Below are 25,183 nucleotides of genomic sequence, written 5' to 3'. Positions count from 1 at the left end.
CTCTGATATCAAATATTAACTATTAAACAAACAAACAAACAAACAAACAAACAAACAAAAAACTAGTCTCAGCCATCACAGTGCTATTTGGTGTCTCATTCTCCAAAGCACTTGTGCTGGATATGTGGGATTATGACTGGCTCATCTGTGACTTGAGTCTGTTCAAACAATTTTCATGGGCATGTGCCACCTATTTTACTAATATTTGCCCTTAGTCCTCACCAGTGAAATAGAGCATGCCTCCATACCCCAGCCAACCAATCAACAAGAAGAGAACTCTCTCCTTAATGCTGTGGCTTATAAACAGACAGTTATAATTAGCATGCATTTTTTTTGTTTGTGATTCTTCTGTTTAGTAAAGATAGCATTGCAGGAGGTAAAGAGAGAATGTGTATACAATCAGATTCTGTGTCAAGAGGTTTGCTTTTATACGTTATAGATACATTAGAAAGTATCTAAATCTGCTTACCATATAATTGATGTATTGAAGACATGTGGGTAAGCATGATCTTTTAATTATCTTTGCTATTTGCTTATGTGAGTAAATTCTAAAAATGTTAATTTTGTAATTAATTTCTAACACATTGTTGGGCAACAGTGAATAGGTTTTTTGGTTTGGTTTGGTTTAGTTTTTTGTAAATTACCCAAAGGCTTAGATTACTGTATTATCTGTTTGTGTCTTCCTGCTTCATTTTGGAAGTTACTTATTTCTTATTCCTCTTTACTTTCTCCCTAAGTTGGTTTCAATTCAAGAATCCACAGAAATCACTTACGTGAACATGCTTGATTTTTTTTCTGACATCTGTATTTTTTGAACTGTGTCTTCTTCTTCTGTCACTTTTGCATGAGCTTTAAGCTTTCTTTCATGTACCCTACTAATAGTGTCTACTAATACAGACCCATGTAGAGTTTCTTCTTTGAGGTCATCATTGTCCCAAGAGAATGCCTCTTCCTCCTGCCATTACTGGTTTAGAACAGTTGATCACCCATCTACCTGGCTCATGCTTTTCACCCATGGTTCTTCAGGCCTCAAGTAGCATTTCCTAAAGTTTCCTGGATTCACCATCAGTTCTGAAGGTTTCTTGTTTCATAGAGTGCTAAGTTTGGGAGAGAGTTTTTATGTATTATGATATATGAGGTACTCAAACAAGTGGATAAATAAACATTTGTATAGCATTTGGTAGTATGCAACTGTAAAAGCCCTTTACTGAATGAATGTTGTGTAACCCAGCATCTCCTAAACTTGTTTTCTTAAGAAATGTTTGTGGATGTCCCACAGAATTGATGTTGCATAAAACAAATTCTGTGAGGGCTCCAGACTTAAGTGCAAGGTGGAGAGCTGCACTTGTCCTTCCATTCCATGGATCTAGACGTCGCTCCTTTGGACCCCACCTACCTCCCCCATACAGCTCTTCTCTGACTGGGATGGACAGACTTTGATCATTTGCACTGCCCTATCCTCCTCTCACTCACCTAACATTTTGCCTCATTGGTGAAATTACCAGTTGTCTTCCCAATCTCTTTGATGAAACAAGACAATAGATTATCTTTATCTTAACTACAATCCTAGAAATAGGTTTACTTGTGTGTCTATAAAGTGTAAATTACTGTGATGAGTATTTTAATTACAATCTCCTGAGTAATACATCTCCCATGAAAACATTTTAGCCAAAGCATTCCCTTAGGCATTTTATACACCCTGTGCATGCGGCTGCCTTCCTCGCTCTAAAGTGAGCCTTCCTCTTGACTCCCTCTCTGGTTAGCTCCATCCATCTCTGTACTTTAGCGGAAATTACCTGAGATGGTGAAGAGGGTTCCCTTCACTTAGTCTCCTCATCATCATTTAAACTTATTTACAATCTGTTGCTTCTCCTGACTGACTTAAGGTTCAGCTCTAGGTTTCTCTGTGTGGATTTGCAAAGAGTGGGAGAAAGGGATATAAATTTGGACCTAGGAGACACTTGTCTAAGCCTGTCTTTACACTCTGCCTGGCATGGTACTGGGATTTTCTCACAGTGTCTTTGGAGACTATAGGACAGAGATGGGAAGGATTAGGTTTTGAAAAGAGGAACTGCAGGAAGAAACTCTTTCATGTTTTGGCCCTTGGGTTGGGGAAGAAAGTTAAGGAGGGAGACTCGTCTGGCAAGTAACAGATTGGAAGTGTGGGGCTGAGAGTGCTGCGTCATAATCCTGAGGTTCTGACATGCTTCTGAGCATCCGTGATCCATGCTCTGAACAGCAGCGCTTTGTTTTCTTCTCTCTTTTTCACAACCTTCTCTCTCTGCCTCATTAGCAGTTCTGTGAGAGTTGGAGCTAAGGAAAAGAAGGACGTGTTGAGCCTGGTTGCAGTCTCTGTAGGTTAGTTAGTTCAGGACATGCTGTCCATTTCCATGTTAGCCCACCTCTAAGGGATTTTTTAAAAAAGAATGAGAAGAGTTTATTGCAGGTGTCTCTTAACTGTAGATTATAAATAGTGTCTGGTTAAGAATATTCTGGGTGGTTAATTAGAGTGATGACTGTTGTTAAGCAAACTGCTTGTTAGTATTATGCCTGTTTGAACTTCGTATTGATGAGAAGTAATCGACCACAGAACTGCATTCCAAAAGGCAGAAAGGCTCTCGTTTTTTAATTTCTATTATGGCAATAAATTGTTTACATAAACATGTCTATGAAAATATGAGCTCCAAGGCACAGACATTCACTTTGAACAGGATGGTGAAGTATATTGTTTTATCTTCAGATTAATGCATTTGTCCAGCCTGCCTAAAAGCCAGCTTTATTGAAATTAAGTAGTTAAAATGTGTTTTATTTTCTGCTATCACTTTTGCTACAAAGTGTGTATGAGTAGTGTTTTTAACTTACCTTAACTAAAGGAGGTGCCCTGTTAATCCAAGTAATTACCAAATACTTCTTTAGGTAACAATCGCTATAATAAAGAGACTGTTAAAGAAAAATGTGAAAAGATGTATAAATAAGGAAAAAATTGCTATAACCACCTTCTTCTAGGTACTGGATTGTTATCTATGTTATTTATTGGTATTTTGTCCAGCTCAATTATTAAGTTTCCCTAGCTCTAACATTCCATGGGGAATTTATTCTATGAGCTAATAAATTATACCGTCAGGGAGTTTTTCTTGAAATTCAGCTTAAAATTTCCCATTCTTAATTTCATCTCATTATTCCTAGTTATACCCCCTTGTACTAGGCTAAATAATTATTCTTGCTCCTTAGAGACGCCTATTATGTATCCGTCTAGTTGTCACTTTACCAGGCCATTCATATTTAGCTCCTTTAATCTGTCCTCATAAATCAACTCTTCTATTGCCTTAATCATTATTATTGCTCTTCTAAGAACTATCTAATTTCCAGACATATACAGTTGTCAGGGACCCAGTGCAGTCAGCATTCCCTGAGCCTCAGCTTCTCCCTGCCTCTGCCAGAAGATCGAGACTCCAGACTCCCGTGTGCGCTCGCTGCACCAAGCCCGCACTACACATCTGAGCGAGTTCAGGAGGTTTCCAGTGACATTTCCCTTATGTCCGTCCTGATTTCAGATTGATTCTGTTTTCAAGGGTTCATGGGTTGGGATTTGTGCGCCCTTTGAGTTACTGTCCTTACTCACTACCACCTGTGGGGGCGGCTGCTGTGTTAACAGGGGAGTCTGATCTAACTGGGAATGCTTTGATAAGCATGTGGAGTACAGTCAGGCCTAGAACCTGCCCACGACAACAGTCCTAGTCAGTTATCATCTCTTACTGTTTACAGCCCTGGAGCAAACTCCTATCCTCTTTAATTTGCAGTTTCCCTAGCATTCTGGACAGTATAGATTTTAATACAGTAAGATTCTCTTTTCTAAAGGTGAAAATATTGTTTCAGTGTACATCAATTTATTTCTAATTGTGAATCCTTTGTGCACTGTTTGTAATCTTGTTAGAATGGAATCTTTTTTCCTTTTGTTGGCATTCTTTATCTGCATAAACAAGTAGACGTATGCTTCTGCTGCTTTCCAGGTGTGCTTGAGGCTGGGGGCTCCTTCTCTTACTATCTGTCCTTCTTTCCAGGAAATTAAAACACACCATACACACACACACACACACCTACCTGTCTGTTGTAGTCCTCAGTGAGAACTTAAGATGCCCTTCATATTATGATTTTGTTTTAGGAAAAATGTTCATTCGTTCCTTTCAAACTTCAGTACCTATGACATGGCATTACAATCTGTAAATGCCCAGGCGTTTTCCCACTTTAAATCAAAGACTGCTGCATTATTTTATTAAGGGACATAGATAATTGGTACAATTCTTTATAGTTTATTTCTGTGCTGTCATCTGCTTAGCACGAGGGAAGGCAGGAGTTCCATGTACTGTTGATATTTCTCTAACTGTTTGGAATCGGAATAGATATGAGGCTTCACCAGACAAGCATAGAGTCCCTGAAGACACTATTGGTTGTAGACTGTCCACGGTGTGCAGTGTGTTGGCTGTTCAGTTCACACACACTGCTTGTGCGTCCTGCTGTTGCTCATCAGGCCTGGTCTTGGGCCTAGTTAACTCTCTCTGCCCGTGTCCATAAGCCTTGCCCTCACTCCTCAGTGCACCTGGCTTTTGTTTGTTTTTTAATATCTTTTACTATATCTACTTCCGGCCCACCTCACCACCCCACAACCAAGGAGGCATGTATGGACACATATGTGTGTTTTTTATTTCAGTCACAACCTTTATTCACCTTGCTAGAAATAAGGGACCTGAACTAACAGCTTCATGAAATAAGTCTTCAGATTCCACACTTGGTATCTAAAACAGTTTTGTTTTATTGGTTTTTGTTGTTGTTGTTGTTTTGTTTTATTGTTTTAGTTTTCTGTTTCCTCTTTCCTACACCTTTGCAAGAAAGCCTTTTATTATCTTTTATAATCTGCCCACTTCCCAGTAAATCCTGCTGTTCATCACATGTGTTAAAATGTTTTACAACATCTTGCTTCACAAGACTTTGCTGTCTTCAGAATCCCACTTCTTTCTCAGCAAGTGTCCCAGGGGAATAGCACAAAGTTCCTATACCTCCCTCCTGTCTTCCTGTGTGTCACTCATAAACCCTCATCTTCTCAGGGTTTCCCTTCTGCACCCACAGAGGCTCAGTGAGCATAGGCAGCCATCACTGTGAAACAGGCTGAAATGCTTGCCGCCCAACTCCAAGGCCTTCTGAGGCGGGGCTTCTGTTACACGTGCTGTAGAGGAAGGATTCGATTCATCTCTGTGGTGTGGCCACACTCTCAGATCTCTTCCTCCACCTACACCTGAGGCTTCTCCACTTCCCCACCTGCCCTTAAGGTCATGTGTTCTTTGTTTATTCACTGACTGCACAGCTCAGGAAAGGGCCAGTCTCTGGATGAGTTCACAGGATTCTGAGAGTTCAGTCACTGGGCCCAGCCAGTTGTGTGCTCCTCTGAAATGAAGCCCTCTTCCTGCACATCCTTTTCTACTGTCCTCCAAATACAGAACTTGCCTGCCTTGTAAAATCTTTCCATAAGCCATCTTTAAGCTTTTACTGATCTGCAAGTCAGGATACTCTTATTTCCAGTTTCAGAAGTTCTAGTGTCTGTCAGAGTGTGGAAGTGTCGCTAACACAGACCAGGAGGCTGCTCACTCACCTTTCTCCACTCTCAGCACTCTCGGCTTGCTCGCTGTAAATGGATACCTCCTTAAGGTTAGATGATTTTACAGTATATTAGAATTTTTTAAAAAGATTTTTAAAATTGGGGTTCTTTTAGATCAATACCATATTTGGCTGTTTGACAAAGCACTATAGGAAAACAGATATAAAAATTACAAAGAGTAAAATGTGCTTCAGGAAACATCAGCCATATCAACCTAATAGAGGATATATATAGGTTCCCAGGAACACAGAATAGCCCATGAACAGCAATGACAAGAGATATCCAAGGATGATCGTCAGTAAATGATGAGAACTGTTTTGGCCGTGGCATGAGTGCAAATGCACGATGAGAATCTGGAAAGACAAATGAGTGAGAGACTACACTACACCCATGACCGTGTGGTCTACAGTATGGGCCGCGCCAGTTTGTAGCCACAAAAACTCTTTGGAGACTATTAAAGAAAGTCGTGACCAACTTCAAACCTTTGAGCTTTCTCTTAGTGACTAATACTTGTTGCACTTTTCCTGAGAGCTTTTGTCATAGCATCTCTATTTTTCTCAGTTTTGTGTGTCGTCACTGTGTCCTTATAGGAAGGTAAGGAACTAATTTTACTTTTTTTTTTCTTCACTAAAAGCATATTGCATTCCCTTTTTGTAACAGATTCATGCCCAAGCACAAAATAGCCCACTTAAGGAGGATGCTCAGCCTTATTGGAAATGATGCTGCAGCTCTGTCTGAGACGCTTCCTTCCCAACCAGAACAGAGGGCTTCTAAGAAGTTACTGCAGAATTTTGAATCAAAGTCTGATGAACACCCTGGCCTTGATACTGAGCAAGAAACCCTGGACAGCCCATCAATTCCTAAATCAAGCTCTCTTCCTGTGAGTGGAGCAAACCTGCCTCTTGACCTCAGCACCCTTTTGTACGGAGCTGAAGATCAACAAAGACCGCTGCATATTGCATGGCCTCACAGGTGGTAAGTCAAGATATGCCACTTTCTCAGAGTTTTACGAAATATGTTTTCATGGTGGACTTTCTAACTTGCTGTCCTTGTAGCTTTAGATAAGGACAGCTTGGATTTTCCTTCACAGATTCACATGGTAGTATTCCTTACTATAGCAGTTCAACACCAAGGCAGCAATGCCCATAAGTGTACATCAGCTATTGTGTTTGTATTTTATATGTGAATTATAGATAACACTTGTAATGATTTGTTCAACTAGTGATGGCAGCTAGACACATTTAAAATGTCAAATGTTATTCAAGAAGTTTCAAAATAGAAAAATCATATGCCATTATATACTCCCAGTGCCTGTTAATCCAGAATTACTTCACATATAGACTTCAGTAAACCGCATCGCTGTTAAAACAATACTTTCCACTGCTTGCACTTGCTTTGGCCATTGTCAACTGGACAGCTTCCTTTTATTTGTAGTGTATTACTGCATGTGAAGCAGTCTCCCACCTGCCAAATGCTTTTATATTGTGCTAGTCAAAATTGTGTAGCTGAATGTCTTCTCATCACAGGAAAATCAATGCAGCATATAATCCCACCAAATATAAACTCGTAAACCTAGCCCTGGCTTCTATAAATTAGGATTTAAGGAGGTAAAATGTCCTGATAATCTTCTGGTATTAGGCATGAATATTTTAATCTAGTTTTTATTCCTCCCAGTTAGTTTAATCTGCATGTGGCCTGATTAGAGTTGCTTCCCCTACAGATTATGGCCTCTTTATTGCCGCAGTGCTGGGCTGATCATTAGGTCCGATTGAGAGCAACTGTTCCAGGTGAAGTAATAAGCACACACACCGGCAGGAAAGCGCCTTTGCCCAGGGTTTGCCTCCAAGCACATTACAGCTCCTCGAGCTCCCGGTTGATCTGCAGCATCTGCTACCTAAAGGGATTCTGCCGTTGACTCTAATGCAGGAACCTGAAGTTCAGGGCTGAGCTGAGATGAGATGCAGGGTGGGGCTTGTTTGTTCACTGCCACGCTTCCAGACTCATGTGTCCTCAGAGGGTCACGGGCTCCGAGGTCTTTCCTGGGATTTTAAGTAGAGTGAGTCGGGATGAAATGAACTTATTTGAAGGTAAAGTACCACCCTCATTGCTGCCTCCTGCAGCCCTCTCAGAGTCCATTAACCTTTGCTTCCCTCTAAATGAATAGTTATTATAAGGAAGTCAATTCTAAAAGTTTGGTTCTGGATTTTCATAAAAATGTTAAATAATTTGCAGACTGTGGGTATAAAACAACAATAGAGAGGCAAGGTCCTCCCAACACAGAACCATAGTATCCAACACTGCACAAAATCAGACAGAGCTGTGTTCATAAAATTAACAATAGTAAATTGAATAATTCCCTCTCTTCCTTTGTATATTTTTGCTTTAATTTAATTTAATTGCCTAAAGTTAGTTGCTTAAAGAGATGCAGCATGATGTTTGTGTGCATTCTTATTGTTAGAGCTAAATTATTTTTAATTTGGAGAAGAGGGGGAAAAAGCCGCATCAGCAAGAGTAAATGCCAAAATATAAAAGTAACACATTCATCCTTACGGGTAATATAGTAGAACATTGGAAACTTGGAGGTTGCCAGACACATAGCTAACATTAGGGCTAATTTTGAAAATCTAGCGTGCAGTCAATTTTACTGATGCCTGGGGACATACAAGGTAGAAGCTGACAAGAGAACTAATTTTGTTTGGGTTATTTACTGCTATGCATCATCCACGGGTTCCCGCCTGACACACAGCTATATGAAGGGGATATTATCACACACTAAAAATTTATGTTGACATTCGATATTTGTTCAATATGTCAGCAGTATTACTTTCATAATCAAAAGAGTAAGAAAAAGAAAAAAGAAAAGCACTTTATGCTCATATAGATATATCTTTTTAATAACAGTCTATAAGGTTAATATAGTTTACCTTTGAGAGTATACAATGAAAACAAGCAGGGTTAGGAGGGGAAATGACAGAAAGCGTCAGCCCGAGCTGTTTGTTTGCCATTACCTACGCGAGCCATGTCAGCTCTCTGGCCCGCGTCTGATAGCTATTTGTTGTACAGAGAGCACAGCATAAAAAAAATATCAAACTCTTAATACTATTGTGTGCCCATAACCATCTGTCACTGCTAGCCTGGAGATGAGAGGAAGATTAGGAGGAATAAACACTGAGCCGCCGAGCATTGGTAAAGCCTTCGGGCAAAAAACTCTTGTGGGGACATCAAAGACATTCTAATTCCGAGGCAGTCAAGGATTACAGTGTGTAACCTGTGCTGACAACAGATAAATGACTGGCAATATTGTGCCAGAGCTGTTGGGTCCTGCATGGAGTACTGATGATGATGATGATGATGTTATCTTGCAGAATGGACTCTGCTGGGATAATTTTATGATAAAACACTTTTTTCAAATGCCACTGGGTCTAGGCAGACATTTACTAGCTACAGGGGTAGCAATCAGTTTCTTCAGAATTTACTGTTCTAAGCCCATTAGAGTTCCGGCACAGCAAGACTCTTCAGTGAAAAGCTAAAATGCCTATGTTTTCTTTAGGAGAATATATGCAAATGTTGGGAGTTGAACTCCTACCCTTTAGTGGTAGGTGCTTTATCATCTGATTTATGTAAATTTGCTCATAAAAATCAGTTTATTTTTAATTGGTGAATATGAATTAGAAAATTAAGACTCTGGTTCAGCATTCATTCCCAGCTTCAAGCACGCATTCATTTAGACTTCCAGTTGTATGGCCAGAAATCCCATCATTGCCCTAGTACTGTGAATTGTGTTCTCAGGGAAAGCAAGGTTTCCCTGGAAGTGAGTGGGGTTGGCTTACTCAGTCCTGTTGGTTCACAGCTTCCACGCTTTGGCTCACTGTTCCCTGGTCCGCATCTGAGCCACTTTAACTCATGGGTAGCTATGGACACTCTGCTGTCTGTTACATATGCCCATTTTCTAGAGGAGAATGGAGAGGGGAAATAGCAGCAGTGCTGTCTCCCTCCTCCTCCTCCTCCTCCTCCTCCTCCTCCTCCTCCTCCTCCTCCTCCTCCTCCTCTTCCTCCTCCTCTTCCTCCTCCTCTTCCTCCTCCTCCCCCTCCCCCTCTTCTTCTTCTTCCTTCTCCTCCTCCTCCTCCTCCTCCTCATGAGAGCCATGTCATGAAATCCTGCAGATTTCCAGTAGCTAGCTCCCATGATGGGATCATGAAAGGCCCAAACACTGTAAATCTGTAACACACCTGGTAGTGAGTCTACCACATGTTGAGACTCCTTTGTAAAATATGTATCAAAATCAAGTCACATTTTCTAGAAGATACATTCTGACTTTTTATCTGTGTTAAAATGTCTGTGTGAGAACAGACCCTTAAATGCAAGGTTTACTCCTCTTTGGTCTTTCTGAACCTGATACTGCAAGGATTGTAGTGTACAACCTATGCTGACAGTAGATAAATAACTGACAGTATTTTAGCAGACTTTCTGGGTTCTCTGCAGAGTAATTTGTTTTCTTCTTTCTACCCAGTTCTTAATGTTTTGTTATAAACATCTGTAGCACAACACAGCTAATAGAAATGACTTAGAGAAAGACCTGTGAAAAACACCGCATTTAGCAATGCTTGTTTTTTAAAGCTGTTTGTTTCCAAAAAAAGTACAGCCTTTCACCAGCTTCCAAGCTTTATGTGAAGGTTTCTGTATCAGAGTGGTCACAAAGACACTGCTGGATAGAGAGTCAAAACAAGTATAGAACATAGAGAAAGCTCACCCGTGTCCAGGCCCCTGTTCTCCAACAAACACTCTTAAAAATGAGTGGACCAGTCAGCTGGGTCAGAGGCTGAAAGCCTAAGGAATCCTGATGACCTGAGTTCTGACCCCAGACCCACCCAGACCCATCAAAGTGTGGAGGGAGAGAGCCAGTTCCACAGAGGTGCTCCGTCCTCCACCTGCACTCACACAATTCTCACAGTACCAATAAAGGGTTAAAGAAGGAGTGAGACACAAAAGGGTATTTGTTTACATTATACCTGTATTTCCCCTTTCCAGACATGAGGACTGAGGGCAATCTGTAAATTACATTGTCCACCTTCCTCCTCCTTTTTGGTGTGTGTGTGTGTGTGTTTGAGACAGGGGCTCATCTCAGTGTGTTGCTCTGGTGGTCCTTGAACTTGCCATGTAGAACAGGCTAGCCTCTGCTCCTGCTAGGATTGCAGGCATGTGTCTCTATGCTCAGTTCACACTGTCATTTTGAATAACAAGAATGTAATAACAAGCACATGGTAACAAATTACATTCTGTAAAAAAATCGTTTCCAAAGTAAATTAATTAACATTAATTTACTACATCTTTATACCTGTTGCAATATGTTGTTTAAGTAGAAGACTACGAAGAAAATCCTGCTTCATAGAGCTATAGCACTTCAAAAGGGGCATAGCAGGAGCAATTATGCATATGTAGATGCTCTTCTTGGGTGCTGTAGCAGAACTTAACAAAAGGGCTTTGTTAAAGGTTAGTTGCACCCTGGAATGTGGAGCCACCACAGTGCATTATCCATGGTCTGTTCCTTGCATGTTGAATGGATTTTCTAAGCATCATGTGTAGGTCTCATGGAAAACAGAGCCTCACCACATAGTGCAGGCTTGGTGCGCATTGACGTGATTCATCATGTGATTTTGAGACATCACTGTGACTCTCATAAGACACATACTTGAGTCTTAGAAAGCTGTTAAGTTCATGGTATAGATGCAGTTTCACCAAAATTCTGTTGGTCACTTGAGTTTATGATAAAAGCACATATATGAGTTATCTTCCTTAAAGTGAGCTTCACATAATTCATATTTGAAAACACCCAAGTACAATTAGCAGTGGTGTGTCTATCATTCATTCAGGTAATTCTATTTCCTAAAGAAATCAGCGTTCTATCTCAGAAACCAAACATTCATATAAATACTCATTCTGAAGATAATCATTATGCCTTAATTTCATAAAGGTCCTTTTATATACATTTCTAATTATATCACAGAAAACATTAAAAGATATCTATTGAAGAGATTCAATAAATAATATGAGCAATTTTTACCATATCCCCAACCACATTCTTAAATTAAAAAATTTTTTTCTTTCTTTCTTTTGCTGCAAAGGCAGATAGGGAAACCTAGGATCTCTCTGGTTCAGTGTGTCCCCCCTGCTCTGGTCTGGGCTCAGGCTAAGTCTTCCCACAGCCATGTTTGTCCCATAAAAGCATGTGTCACGCAGTAAAAAGGTCAAACTATATCTTAGGATATAATAGCTGGATCTTAAAAATCCTTGAAAGGGAATTAAATGTTTGGGAATTCACAAGCTACCACAGCAAACCACTGGGTAATCATCACCACTAGCCAATAGATTGCTTATTTTTTCATTCTTCTGGACTAAGTTTTCTGACCTTGAATGTTAAGATATTGTATCACCTTTATTGTGTTCTAATTACAACTTTTGTTTTAGTAGTTGACAGCAAACGTTTTGTCACGTAAAAGAAAACGCAGACAAAACAGAACTTACCTCATGATGAGCTAAGTAGCTAGGAAAGCACAGTCCAGGAGGCTGGAGCAACCTCTGGGGGGGTGGGGGGAGGGGAGAGGCGGGCTTGTTGAGGAGCTTGAAATTATTAGAATGGTTACAGTTAAACATTTCCTGATTGGTCCAGGCTCCTGGTGTCAATCCTGACTAAACAAGTCTACCCCCAGAGTCACATGGTAAAAAGAATGATCCAACTCTCACAAGTTCCCTTCTGACCTCTACATTTGCATCATGCCTTGTTAATTAACACACACACACACACACACACAAATACTAAATGTAAACTATTTTTAAAGTTCCCCATTACCTCTTTCGAAGAACTGTGGGATAACTCAGTCAGAGCTTTTCGCTGAAGGTAGGCGGAATTCTCGTGGTCTCTCTGGCAATTGCAGTTCTTTCCATAGAGTAGTGATCAGCTGATTTTTAGGCAAAGTTGATTACAATTAAGGGTATGAATTTAGAAAGGACACAGCTTAGTCATCAGGATTTGGAATGTATTTAGGTGACTAGTTAAGTAAGCATGAACCCTACCTAACATTCAAAGAATTGACACCCAGATCTTTAGAGGCTTTGGTGACCCCTAAGGAAAATAATTGATGCAAAATAGAAACCTGTGCATTAATACTTGGTAGTAAAATAAATTACTTTGTTTAATTTCTTGCCACTAAAGTTTAAAACACAGCTTTAAAAACCAAGTTGATACCTACCTCCAAATGTATGTTAGATAGTTGGATATGGATTTGTCTTGGTTTCTCACTGCCAAAACAACTGGGGAGAGGAGTTTTTCCCACATGGGTTAGAGAAGCTTTGCAGGTCTGTGCAGGTGCCATGCATTCCATGCATAAGACAGGGAGCCACGTGCTTGCATTCAGAGACAGACATTCTATGTTCAATTTCAATGTTAAATGTAAATCTCATTCCAAAAGAAAAATGGCCCTCACAGAGTACATGACTGTGGTCATGTGGATGGCCACATGTCCTCTAGTCTCCTAGTGCACTTGGCTCCAGTCTCCTTGGATTTGAGAGGACACTTTCCTCCGATCTTTAGAGAGGTGATTCCACAGACCCTTTCTAGTACCTTCAGCCATTCTCAAAACTCAGTGATTTCAACCAGTTTTGTATTTATCTCTTAGTTAGCCAATCAAAGATCACCTGAATAAGGTTCTGTTTGATTATAGCCATTCCCAAATCAGTAAGTTTTCTTCAGATGTATTTTTTTCCCTAGAGACTTTTTTGGGAAATTTTGTTTATTTGCTTGACCTATCCATAAAAAATTTCAAATTTGTACCATTAAATAAAAGTCTCTTAAGAATTTTTATTAGAATTTGAAAAGGCCCAAATACTAACCTAAAATTTCAGTGTGGTATACCACTTAATAATTTGGCATTGTTAGGTGATTCTATAGGGTTCTCTTATATGGTATTACATAAGTGGTAGGGAATAGTACAAAAATAAATAACCAAAAAAATATGCCCTACACAATCCCCATGTATAATTCCTATTACCTACTTACAATCTTTTTCCTGACTGTTTCCCAGAATACAGAATAGATCAGCAAAGTTGATATAATTCAAGCTTGTCTGCTTCTTGGTGTAAGTTTGACCTTTTACATGTGATGTCAGCATAAACAACTTGTACCTGTCATTATCTTGGTGGTGTTATCACTAGACTAACATTAACTAAAGTTCTTGTTGACCTTTCATTGCTTCAAGTGGTTAAAAAATTAACTACACTTCACAAACCTAGTTACTGTGAAGATGTTTCCAATCTGATTATAACAGGCACATAACCACTGAAGATTCATGTCTCCCTTTGCCTCTTCCTGGGCTCCTGTTGGCCATATACTTTAATTGTCATCACAAGTGAGTTGGCAAGTAGGGCTTACTTGTATGTACAGGAGTGTAGATGGACAGGTGCATGGCTGAGTGGAATTGCTTTCCTTCTTCAGGTGTCTGCCTGATTTCAATTCTAGTGCTCTATGAATTTCCCTGACTGTGAAATGTTTCCATGCACTGTGTGCATTGTGAAGTTCTGTATACTATACAGGTGTAGACTAGAACTTCATACTTCCTACATTCCATCTTGTCACTTGCATCTTGTTTTAAATTATGCCATTTGTAAGTGCCAAAGCCTGCTAGACTGAGACACAGACTGAAATGGATGTGAGGTGTTTTCAGAGTGAATGATATGAGAGGACTCAGAGTGATTTCGTAGTTATGACGACCAGGTAAAGTCGCTAGTTACTGATCAACTATTGCCTTCTCAAACAGTCAGGAAGAATGACCGTGCAAACATAAATATAATCAGCATCCCAGAGCACAGGCAGATGGGAGGTGGCTGTGTGATCAGCGTTGCTTTCAGAAGGCTTCTGACGACCTGCTTTGACCTATTCTTTATAAAATATCATAGAATTTGTAAATAAAAATCCTTCATGAGTGTGTTAAAGCTGAACAACTCATTGTAACAGAGAGATGATAGCATTTGGGGGGAAAGTCTTGAATTGGTTAAAAACCAAAGTAATTTCTCAGTTGTCATTGAAAAATTAATCTAGAAGGAAAATTGGTGTAGAATACCTTCTACCTGCTTCTTCACCATAATCCAAGTGCTATTACTAGAAACATCCACTAAAATCACTTGTTCAGCTCTTACTAAAATCCAAGGAAATGGGATCCCTGCTTTCTTAGGGTTTGTAGAGTGCGGCTCAGTGGCCAGTCTCTTTCCTTACTCAGTTACCCCAAAGATTTCCTAGGTAGACTATTAAAAGTTATTTAAGGTTTGGCTAGCTTTGTGTTGTCTTTGTTGGCAGTGCCACTAATTAGCTATTTCAGTGATATTCATTTTAGTATCATTTGTTGGTTAAACAAAAGAAGAAAATTCACACAAAGAGGCAGATGTGAGAGAGTTGTGTTTGATTAGGGAGTGCCTCACAGTGTCCATCCCCTGTTGAAGGAAATGGTGTGTCACAGTCTTCTTCAAAAGCATGTCTTTCTTTGCTGTCCTTTTTCATTAATTTAGATATGTTTCTAAGATGATACATGATGTTACTTCTAATTATGGTTACATGCAGTTAATTTCCTTCCTTTTTTCCTAAGCTTGGTGTGAAAGACAGTTTCCTCCCAATGAGTGCAGGGCGCGCCGGTTATTCAGGAGTGGGGGGATACTGAGGGAGCTGATCTTCCTGTTGCCCTAGCAACACATTTATTTATCAGGGGTTGAAATGACATGAGTTAATATAGCGCATACCTGCTGATCGGCAAACTCCCCTATTTCAGCTGCAGTTGACAATTAAGTCCTGGACAGCTACAGCCAGGGGTTAATGTTCCTCATTAGGAGAACTGGGTCATTACTGGGGAATCAAGGCACTTAAGGCAGCATGGGTAAAATACAAAATTCAGCATCTAGAAGAGTGAGGCTCTTTTATGTTAATTAACCTTATTTTCCTAGGTTTAAAAAAATCTTACATGAGCATGTCAGTGGATCAATTAATTGAAAAAGCTAGGATACTTTACTCTGAGTTGCCTTCATTTCCTTTGTAGGGATTTCATTATTTTAAGGAAAAGTCTTATGTCTATATGATGAGTAAAAAGGGTATTAAAATTAAGAAGGGAATCATCATGGAAATCAGTTTTACCACAGGGAGTGAACAAATAAAAGCCCTGGCAATGAAAATAAATAAGCTTTGCTAAGACCTCACCTAAGGAGCAGCATGGAGCCTGTGGGACCTACAGTGTTTACAGGGACTTCCCTTCTTTAGTAAGCAGTTAGAGTTATTTGACCTTCAGAAACAGAAACTTTGGGAAAGTGATTTTGGTGATTTGAAACATTCTTCTTGCAGAAGGCTGAGGAGCAGTTAAATAATAACATTTAAGTTTGTCATTGACTTTTTGAAAATACCAGCAAAATTAGATATACTGGTTGACAGTTTTTTATCAAACTGTCTGAGTGGTTATTTTTTCACTTGATATGTTCATAAATAATGTATCAAGACCCTTCTTAAAGCTTTTTTTTCTTATTTCTTTAAAGAGCCTTTATGTTAAAAGTGAGATATTTAGAGTAGAAAAAGATTTAATGTACCAAGTCCTGTTTCCTTTTCATTCTTCGGCTGCCTTCTTGCCACTTCTAGGACTTAATGGACACACACAAAAGCAAAAGGAGCCTCCCTAGTGTTTGTCTCCAGAATACTTGGCCTCTTCAACTCTAAACCAAAATTGCATGCTATAAACTCTTCTTAAGGTAAAAAGCCATTGATTGAGCCTTACAGACTTGTTGTAGAATTCTTACTTATGCTCCCTCACCGCAGATTAAGTGACTACTGTGTTTCTTGGGATTATTTTTCACTGTCAAAAGTCATTCCCCTCTTATAGTGAAGTCTTCAGATACTTCCTTAGGAGACCATTCTCATCACACCCTTCTGGGTGCTGCAGACATATGTGTGTGTGTGTGTGTGTGTGTGTGTGTGTGTGTGTGTGTGTGTGTGTGTGATATTATATATACTGATGTAATATAATATAACATATAATACTGGTGTCAGTATTATATACGTAGTTGCTTGTCCTCAGGTTGACATGCCATGGTAACTCTACACCCACCACAGTAGCTCAATGGCACCCTGAATGCTGCTGCTTTTGAAACAGTATACCCTGAGATGGGCTGTGTTATCAGCTGGGCCCAGTCTGTGGTTTCTGCAAGAACACATCCAGGGAGTGAAGCTCTAGAGTAAGAGCACAAGACAAAAACTGTAGATGGCCCCTAAATTATTTCCTCTTTTTCTTGGAAAGACTGTTGGACCATGATTTCTAGCCTCTGTTTGGGGTAACTGCCTCAGTTAATTCTAGCATTTACTCAGGATAAGGGAGCCACTTCCAAGCTTGTACAATAGAAAACATCCCAAGCCTTCTCTTACACTCCTCTTCCTTCCCATCTAGACATAGATGTCACTTCATGGTGATAGTGCCTCCCTAGTTCTGGAACATTAGGTAATGCTATACAGCAAGACCACTTGTCAGATGTCTACCATCCTGGTATCACAAACTAGGACTTTATGCATGCTCAACCCATGGGATCTGTGAACCTGCCTCAGATGGTCTCACCAGCATCTCACCAGCAATAATAGAAAACAGAAGAAGCCAGGATACACTCCTAAGATTTTGGCTATAGTTGGCAAGTGAAGATGCTATTTAGTGAGGTGGGAAACCTATTAAGTTAGAAATATGTTCTTGGCCTGCAATTGGATATTTCTAACAGGAAGTTGATACCCAAGTGTCATTCAGATGAGAAACAAGGGCTGAAGATGGCAATCTCAGAATTATCTGCAAGATATATACAACTTCTTTAAAGAATTTTTAATATGCTAGATTTTAAATTTAAATTTTAGCTTCCTGATTGTAAACATTGAATTTATCCTAAGTCTAAGGATATCAGTTGTGCCCTCCAACAGTTATGACAAAGTCTTAGCCTTAGTGGTGATTGTTGTTAGAATCATCTGAAGACAGGTTACCCACTTTGTAGTCCCAGTTCCTTCTTTAGAGGAAGGGGATAATGTAGCCTGTGTTACAGGATTAAAGATGATATATGAAAATGAGCTAGCACACACAGTTCCTGGACGAGAAAAAAGCTGTAATAAACCAGCATTGGCTATTTTTATTAGTGAATTAAGCCAAGTACTTCATTAGCTGACTCGGGACTGTTGTTCTCGCCTACTATCTCCTATTGGTTAAAATCCATTTTTCTTAACTTTTTTAGAAAAAGAACGATACAGCTAAATAAAGTCATCTTTTTTTATCTCCATTTTCAGCCTACCAAAACAAGTACATACTGTGCAGAAAAAAATGGAATTAAACTACAGAACAAACACTTCTAAGTGGCTGCCTTGTAATGAAGTCTATAAAAGGCTACCAAATGTCGCTTCTCATTGTATGACTGTTAGGGCATTACTAAACCTAGATCAAATAAACCTAGATCGAAGGGGTTTTTTTTGTTTTTTTGTTTTTTTTGTTTTTTTGTTGTTGTTGTCTTTTTTAACCTTTTACATCAAGCACTCACACTATAAATATCACAAGTTATTTCCATTTTTAACAAGATGGATACCATAAGCTTTTGAGTAATGATGATGGTGCCTAGATAGTAAGAAAAGAAATCACATGATTTAAAGATGGCCTGGTGGCCTGAAGACATTAACTGAAGACACACACATCCAGTACTACAGGAGCCCTCAGTTAAGTTAGAGTAATCATTTAAGAATGTGTTGGCCGGAATGTAACAGAAGGATGGCAATGTGTATTGGCTAGTTTTATGTCAACTCGACACAAGCTAGAGTCACCAGAGACCCTTAGTTGAGGAAATGCCTCCGAGAGATCCAGCTGTAAGGCATATTTTCTCAATTAGTGATCAAGGGGAAGAGCCACGCCCACTGTGGGTGATGCCACACCCAGGGGAGTGGGCCTGCATTCTAGAAGAAAGCCATGCCCTTCCATGGCCTTTGTCACAGCTCCTGTTGGCAGGTTCCTGCCCTATTTGAGTTCTTGCTCTGACTTCCTTCAGTGATGAGCTACATTGTGGAAGCTTAAGCTGAATCAACCCTCTTCTTCCCAAGGCACTCTGGTCATGGTGTCTCATCATAGCAGTAGGTCATTGACCAAGATAGGATGTATATTCTATACTGTGGTAGCAATGTAAACTAGTACAGCCATTGTGGAAATCAGGATAAAAGTTGCTCACAAAACTAAAAATAGATTATGTGATTCAACAATCCCACTACTGAGTGTGAATCCAAAGAAAATCAAATCAGTCTTTTTATGATAGCTAAGAGATGGAATCAACCAGACAGATGGATAAAGAAAATGGAGTATTCATACACCATGGATACTCTATAGCAAATAAAAATAGAATAGATCCTGACATTTGTGATAAAGTAGATAAACCTGAATATATTAATATGAATATATGGCTTATGAAGTAAGCCAGAAATATATATCTCAGCATTCATTCACGTGTAGATTCTAAAGCAATGGTGAGCTCAAAACATGCAAACATATGTTAAAATTACTTGGGACCTGTTCCAGAAGATGAATAATGGAGAAGAGCCACTCCAAACATGTAAGGACAATCTCACAATCTAAGGGTCTGGACCAAATAAAAATTACCTTCTCTCTTGCTGTTCCTTGCTGCCCTGAGGTAAGCAGTCTGCTCTACCAGCCAGGAGATCTACATTGCCTCAAGCTAAAAGAGAGACAAAACAAACCTTCCCTCATTTATGTTGTTCGTGTCTGATACCTGTCATAGCACCTTGCATCTGATTGTCATATATTTGAAGTGCAGAATGGACTGGTAGATAGCAGAGGGGGTTGCCGTCCAGACAGTCTGCCACACGGCAAGACTACATTAGGATGCGTGCTTGGGAAGTTCAGTGTGGATAGTACATACTCTTAGCAGTAGCTGTGAGGTACCATAAGCATTGGCTTATTGAACTTATTGAGCGGTTCAGAATGCATGTGCCTTTTACAAGGCAAGGAAAGTATGCCACTCTGTCTGTCAGCTGAAAACAGATTAACAATACACAAAATTCAGGTGGAAAAGAGAAACAAGCAATGTGTAATTTTAACAGTCAGAGTGCAGTTTAGACATAACCTGGTTAATGCGTTTCCAGCCATACTTGTTATTTTCACTTGCACATTGCTTTTTAGAAAATTGATAATAATAAATGCTTTCATGTATGACACAGTGTGAATATGCACCATGGCTGTGATAGCAGAGGTGCCAGGGGGCAGTCAGTGTTGGAGGTACTGAGGAGCCCTAACAGGCTGAGCCTACTGAGAGTCCTTAGGTTGATCCTCATTGCAGTGAAAGGGAATTCTCAGACCTCAGGCCTAGAAGCTCTTCTTTCTGCCTTTTGTCTAAATGGTTTCAGTATACATGTCTTACCACTGCTACCCAGACGGTGCCCAATCGTGAGAGCCCAAAGCTGGAAGCTAAATTACTCCTTTCTTCCCTTCAAGTTCATTGCCTCTGGCATTTTGTTGTGGCAACAAAACAAGAAGCTAATATTATAATAGGATATTATAATATTATAATATTATAATAGGATATAAATTACCTACTTCATTTATACAGTCCAGTGACTTTTTGTAAATTCAGAGTTCCAAGGTCATAACATGGATTGTATTTTAGAACTTTTCATCAACTCAGAATATATCATTTTGCTATATCCTTTACCTGGAAAGTCATGCTTGCATATTACTTTTTAGATTAACCTTTTCTGAAAATTATATATGAAGGTTGCTTCATTTGGGCACTCTTGCTAGAGCTTGCAATCCAAATTTCTGTTTTGGATTTACACACCTTGGATTGTTAAATAATTACAGACCTATATACATTCGTGTTTTCCTATCTTTTGCTTTACTCCTTCCCTTTTCTCTGGGCATGCAATAGGTGGTGGTAGTGGTGGTTGTGGTGGTGGTGTTTTTGATTTTTGATTTTTCTTTTTTTTTTTTTTTTTTTTTTTTTTGGTTTTTTGAGACAGGGTTTCTCTGTGTAGTCCTGGAACTCACTCTGTAGACCAGACTGGCCTCCAACTCAGAAATCCTCCTTCCTCTGCCTCCCAAGACTGGGTTTCTCTGTACAGCCTTGGCTGTCCTGGAGCTCTCTCTGTAAACCACACTGGCCCCTCTCTGCCCCAAGTGCTGAGGTTAAACTCACACACCACCACTGCCTGGCTTCTCTGGACATTCTTTTTTTTTTTTTTTTTTTTTTTTTTTTAGTGCTCTCTGGACATTCTTAAGAGTTGTTTCCATTGAGTCACTATTGCTAACAAACTCATTTCTAAGTATTTTTTTCTCCATTGTTAAGGGAATTTTGCCAATTATAATGTTCTAAGATAAGTCTATATTTTCTCAGATATTTACAAGTTAACTCATCTGGATCTCCCTCTGTAGCTACTTTGAAGATTTTGTCTCTTTATTATTCACCTTTACTCTGACACAGCTAGGAAGAACCTTCCTTGTTCCTTGCCTCCCTTCCCCCCACTCCCTCCCCCTCCCTTCCCTCCTCCTCCCTCCCCCCTCCCTTCCCCCAACTCTCTCCCTCCCCCCTCCCTTCCCCCCACTCTTTCCCTCCCCCCTCCCTTCCCCCCACTCCCTCCCTCTCCCTCCCTTCCCCCTACTCCCTCCCTCCCCCCTCCCTTCCCCCCACTCCCTCCCTCCCTCTTCCCTTCCCCCCTCCCTCCCTCCCCCTCTCCCTTTCCCCCACTCCCTCCCTCCCTCTTCCCTTCCCCCCCTTCCTCCCTCAGCCCTCCCTCCCTCCCCCTCCTTCTCTCCCTCCCCCCTCCCTTCCTCCCCCTTCCCTTTCCCCTACTCCCTCCCTCCCTCTTCCCTTTCTCCCCCACTCCCTCCCTCTTTTCCTCGCTCGCTCACATTAAATTCCTCAGACATTTTAAGTCATAGGATTTTTGTCTGTACCAGTTGTGAAAGTTATTTACATTGCATCTTCAGTAACCATCTCTCTCTCATTCTGCCTTCTCTCCTGAAAGACCCTGGACCTTGATCTTTTTCCTTACCTCATGATCCTTAACATTTCTCATCCACATTCTTGTGTTCTGCCATCTGGTCTTGTTCTCTCGAATTTGCTATTAATTACTCCCTTTGACTAATTTCAGTTATTATTTTTATTTGTCCAATTTGCTTTACTTCTGCTTTAAAACTATTCAGTCATTTTAAATATTTCTTTCTTCATCATATATTTATTTTATTTTTTCTTCAAACATTGGCCACATATGCTTTTATGTTTCCTATTTGATAATGACTGTTGTCATTTTCCCCACTTGGCATTGGTGTGGTTTTGATATTTTCCCTTGTGATTTTTTTTAAAATATTTATTTATTATTATATGTAAGTACACCGTAGCTGTCTTTATCCACCAGAACAAGGTGTCAGATCTCATTATAGATGTTGTAAGCCACCATGTGGTCGCTGGGATTTGTACTCAGGACCTTTGGAAGAGTAATCAGTGTTCTTAACCTCTGAGCCATCTCACCACCCCCCCCCTTGTGATTTTTTATTGTAAAGCTTTATTCTTATTATTTTTAATCATGTCTGGTTTTACATGTGAGTATGTATATATGTGCACATATAAGTGCCCATGGAGACCAGAGATAGAATCTCTGGGAGCTGAAGCACAGACAGTTTTGAGCTGCCTGATGAGAATTAGGACTGAACTCAGGTCCTTTGGAAGAGCAGCAAGTGCTCTTAACTATTGACCTGTCTCTCCAGCCCTACTTGTACTTTTGATATTTGATGACGTGGGATATTTTGATTAGTGCCTGTGTTACATATGGATTTCTCAAAGGAAACATGTATTTATCTGCCTTTGTCAACTGCTAAGATAGCATCTTTCCCTAAGCTGCTTCGCACTGCATTCTCCCCTCAGGTTGTTAGTGTGGTCACTCGTGGGCTGATCGGAGCTAGCAGTCTTACAGAGGAAGAGGACTACTTCATGAAGTATGGCTTCCTATGGCATGCTGCCATGCATTCTGTCCCTTCCATCCTGCTGCTCACACACATAGTAACAGCGAGCAGGTCTTAACGTGAGTATGGTTTAGAGTTAAACCTTGCGACATAAGCCTATAATCCTAGCTAATCAATGAGCTAAGAAGAATGGATGGAACTAGAAAAAAATCATATTGAATGAGGTAACCCAGACCCAGAAAGACAAACATCACACATTCTCTTTCATCAGAGGCTCTTAGCCCCAGTCCTACAGTGACTGCATATCCTGGAGTCACTGTAAAAAAATAGGAAAGTAAACAGAGCCCATTGCTGGGATAAGCATCAGGGCACAATACAGAGGGGAAGAGCTAGACAAAAGTGATCTATCTGATCAGGGAAATGGGGGAAAATGGGCCCTAATTAGGGAGGAAGAGGGAGACAGATACAGAAGAAGGATGAGGTGAAATAGTAATAAGAAATATAAAATTCAACAACTATTACCTTTTAAAAAACTATGATGCATATAAGTCTGTGTATAAAAACACAGATATAGTTTAAATTAAATTTTCTCATCTGAGTTGTCCATGCTGCCTCCAAGAGTCAAAGACCACCAACAAAAATACTAACTCTAAATATGAGAAGCCCTGTTTTGAGTTGTTTGGCAGGATTGTCCAAGAAACACTAAAGACCTACAAGTGATTACTATTGCTCCTGGTTACCCTCCAACATGGAACATACGCTCCTATTGAACACACCATACACATAAGACACCAGGCCCAGACCCTGAGCTGAATCTTACCTGAAAACCTCCTCCCTAAGACTTAGCATTCATGGTACCAAAAGGTGCTACTCAAGCTTTCAAGGAAGGGAACCAACTAACAGTCTTAGAACAGTTAGAACCTACCTAACAATCCAGAACAGCAGCAATCAGCATGACACGATAACCCGAAGGGGTCAGTAATGGCATGCCTGCCTTGGCAATAGCCAACAGCTCTCTAATTGGACATAACACCCACTTGACAAAAGAAAATTATGCCTGGTGCTAGAAACCTAGTCAGCTACAAGAGACTAGTAAAGTCATAGATCTTGATGGAAAACCTACAACTACTACTTTATAAGTCAGCATAATCACCAACTGCATTCTAAATATTTGTTTTTGTATCTGTAGATAAGTGTAATCCTCACAATGACCACAGAGGTGTCAACAAAATAGTTAACCTTTCCTCGATCTAGTAGCAAGGGATAAGTACTGTGGTATCTCCTCATCAGTGTTCATCTGATGTATTCATCAGTGTTGAGTGAATCTACCTATGGGCATCGCTATTCATATACTCTAAATCCCCAGCTAAGAGTCTATTTGATGTTTCTATATTTTGTAGCATAGGTAGTAAGAACAGTGTTAATGAAACTGGACTTTGTATCATTCTCCAAAACTTATTTTAGACCTCAGACTCAGAAATAAACTGTCTTCTCTTTTGCATATCTATCTAATAATCTTGCCTAAGGGCAAAAACTATAGAATGTCCTTACTCCTACTCCTGGCAGGCAGAGTGGATTTGGAAAGTAGGGAGCACCAATTGGTGTGGAACTTAAACATATTAATACTTACCTTTTTCATTATTTATTCTTTATTTTCTCTTTGCCATAATGTTTTGTGTGCATTTTTAATTAAAAGTTTTCAGAGTATGTATTTTGAATTGGGGGAGAGAAAGGACCATGATTGATTAAACTTCTAACAGCCTTCTACATGCGTGTCAGTGTGGCTTCTTTTTTGCTACCTGCCCCAGAGAACTCCAAGATTTTCTCAAAACAAAATAAGTGAAACCCCAAAAGAAAAAAACAACTACTAATCTCAGAAAAAGTCAGTCAATATTTCACAGAGGATATGAACAGCATTGAAAAAAAGGGATTCCCATATGATTCCTAGCTCCTGAGTCATTCATGTTGCAAGACAAAGCAGAGAACTGACCTGAATGTGAACTGTGTTCAAGAAGCTCTGAAAAACTGCCAAGCTGCAAAGGTTTTGTTCTCCTTTATGATGCTGAACTCAAGATGGAAGTTTATGAAACCTCCCCATCCACAATGGCAAGCCAACTGGTATTGTCTTGTGCTGGTCTTATTGTTGTGATTTCTTGAATATAACTGTCCTGTCACATAGAGAAGTCGCTATCTAGTAGCAGATGCCCTGGTCCTCTGGTCCTAACAATCTTTCTACCCATTCTACTGAAATGTTCCCTATGCCTTAAGAAGTATAGGGGTTGTATTGTAGATATATGAATTAGGGATGGGTCAGTTGTTCTTTGCATTTTGACTAGTGTAGATTTACATAATGGTCTCCATCTGCTACAAAAAGTAGCTTCTTTGATGATAAGTGAAAGCTACACTTATCTGTAAGTGTAGGATAAGTATAGAGAACATGCTAGTGTGAGAAAGTGTCAGTAGGTTTTCCTCTAGAGTCCATAGCCTCATGAGCTAGTATTGGAATAAATTTATAGTACTCAGCATGAATTCCCT

The 25,183-nt window shown here is 39.9% G+C and overlaps 1 protein-coding gene across 5 annotated transcripts in view; it reads left to right on the top strand.

The window, feature by feature from the left end:
* Nucleotides 1-25,183, top strand: part of Gtdc1 (glycosyltransferase like domain containing 1) — a 390,109-nt gene that overhangs the window by 320,053 nt on the left and 44,873 nt on the right. For all 5 annotated transcript variants that reach the window (XM_052182443.1, XM_052182440.1, XM_052182439.1 and 2 more), the window contains one exon: nucleotides 6,311-6,625. In XM_052182443.1, coding sequence (XP_052038403.1) covers nucleotides 6,311-6,625 — 315 coding nt within the window. The remainder of the gene's footprint in view (nucleotides 1-6,310; nucleotides 6,626-25,183) is intronic.

This window comes from Apodemus sylvaticus, chromosome 5 (genome assembly GCF_947179515.1).
Source record: "Apodemus sylvaticus chromosome 5, mApoSyl1.1, whole genome shotgun sequence".
NCBI lineage: Eukaryota > Metazoa > Chordata > Mammalia > Rodentia > Muridae > Apodemus > Apodemus sylvaticus.
This window is presented reverse-complemented; position numbering and strand designations above follow the sequence as displayed.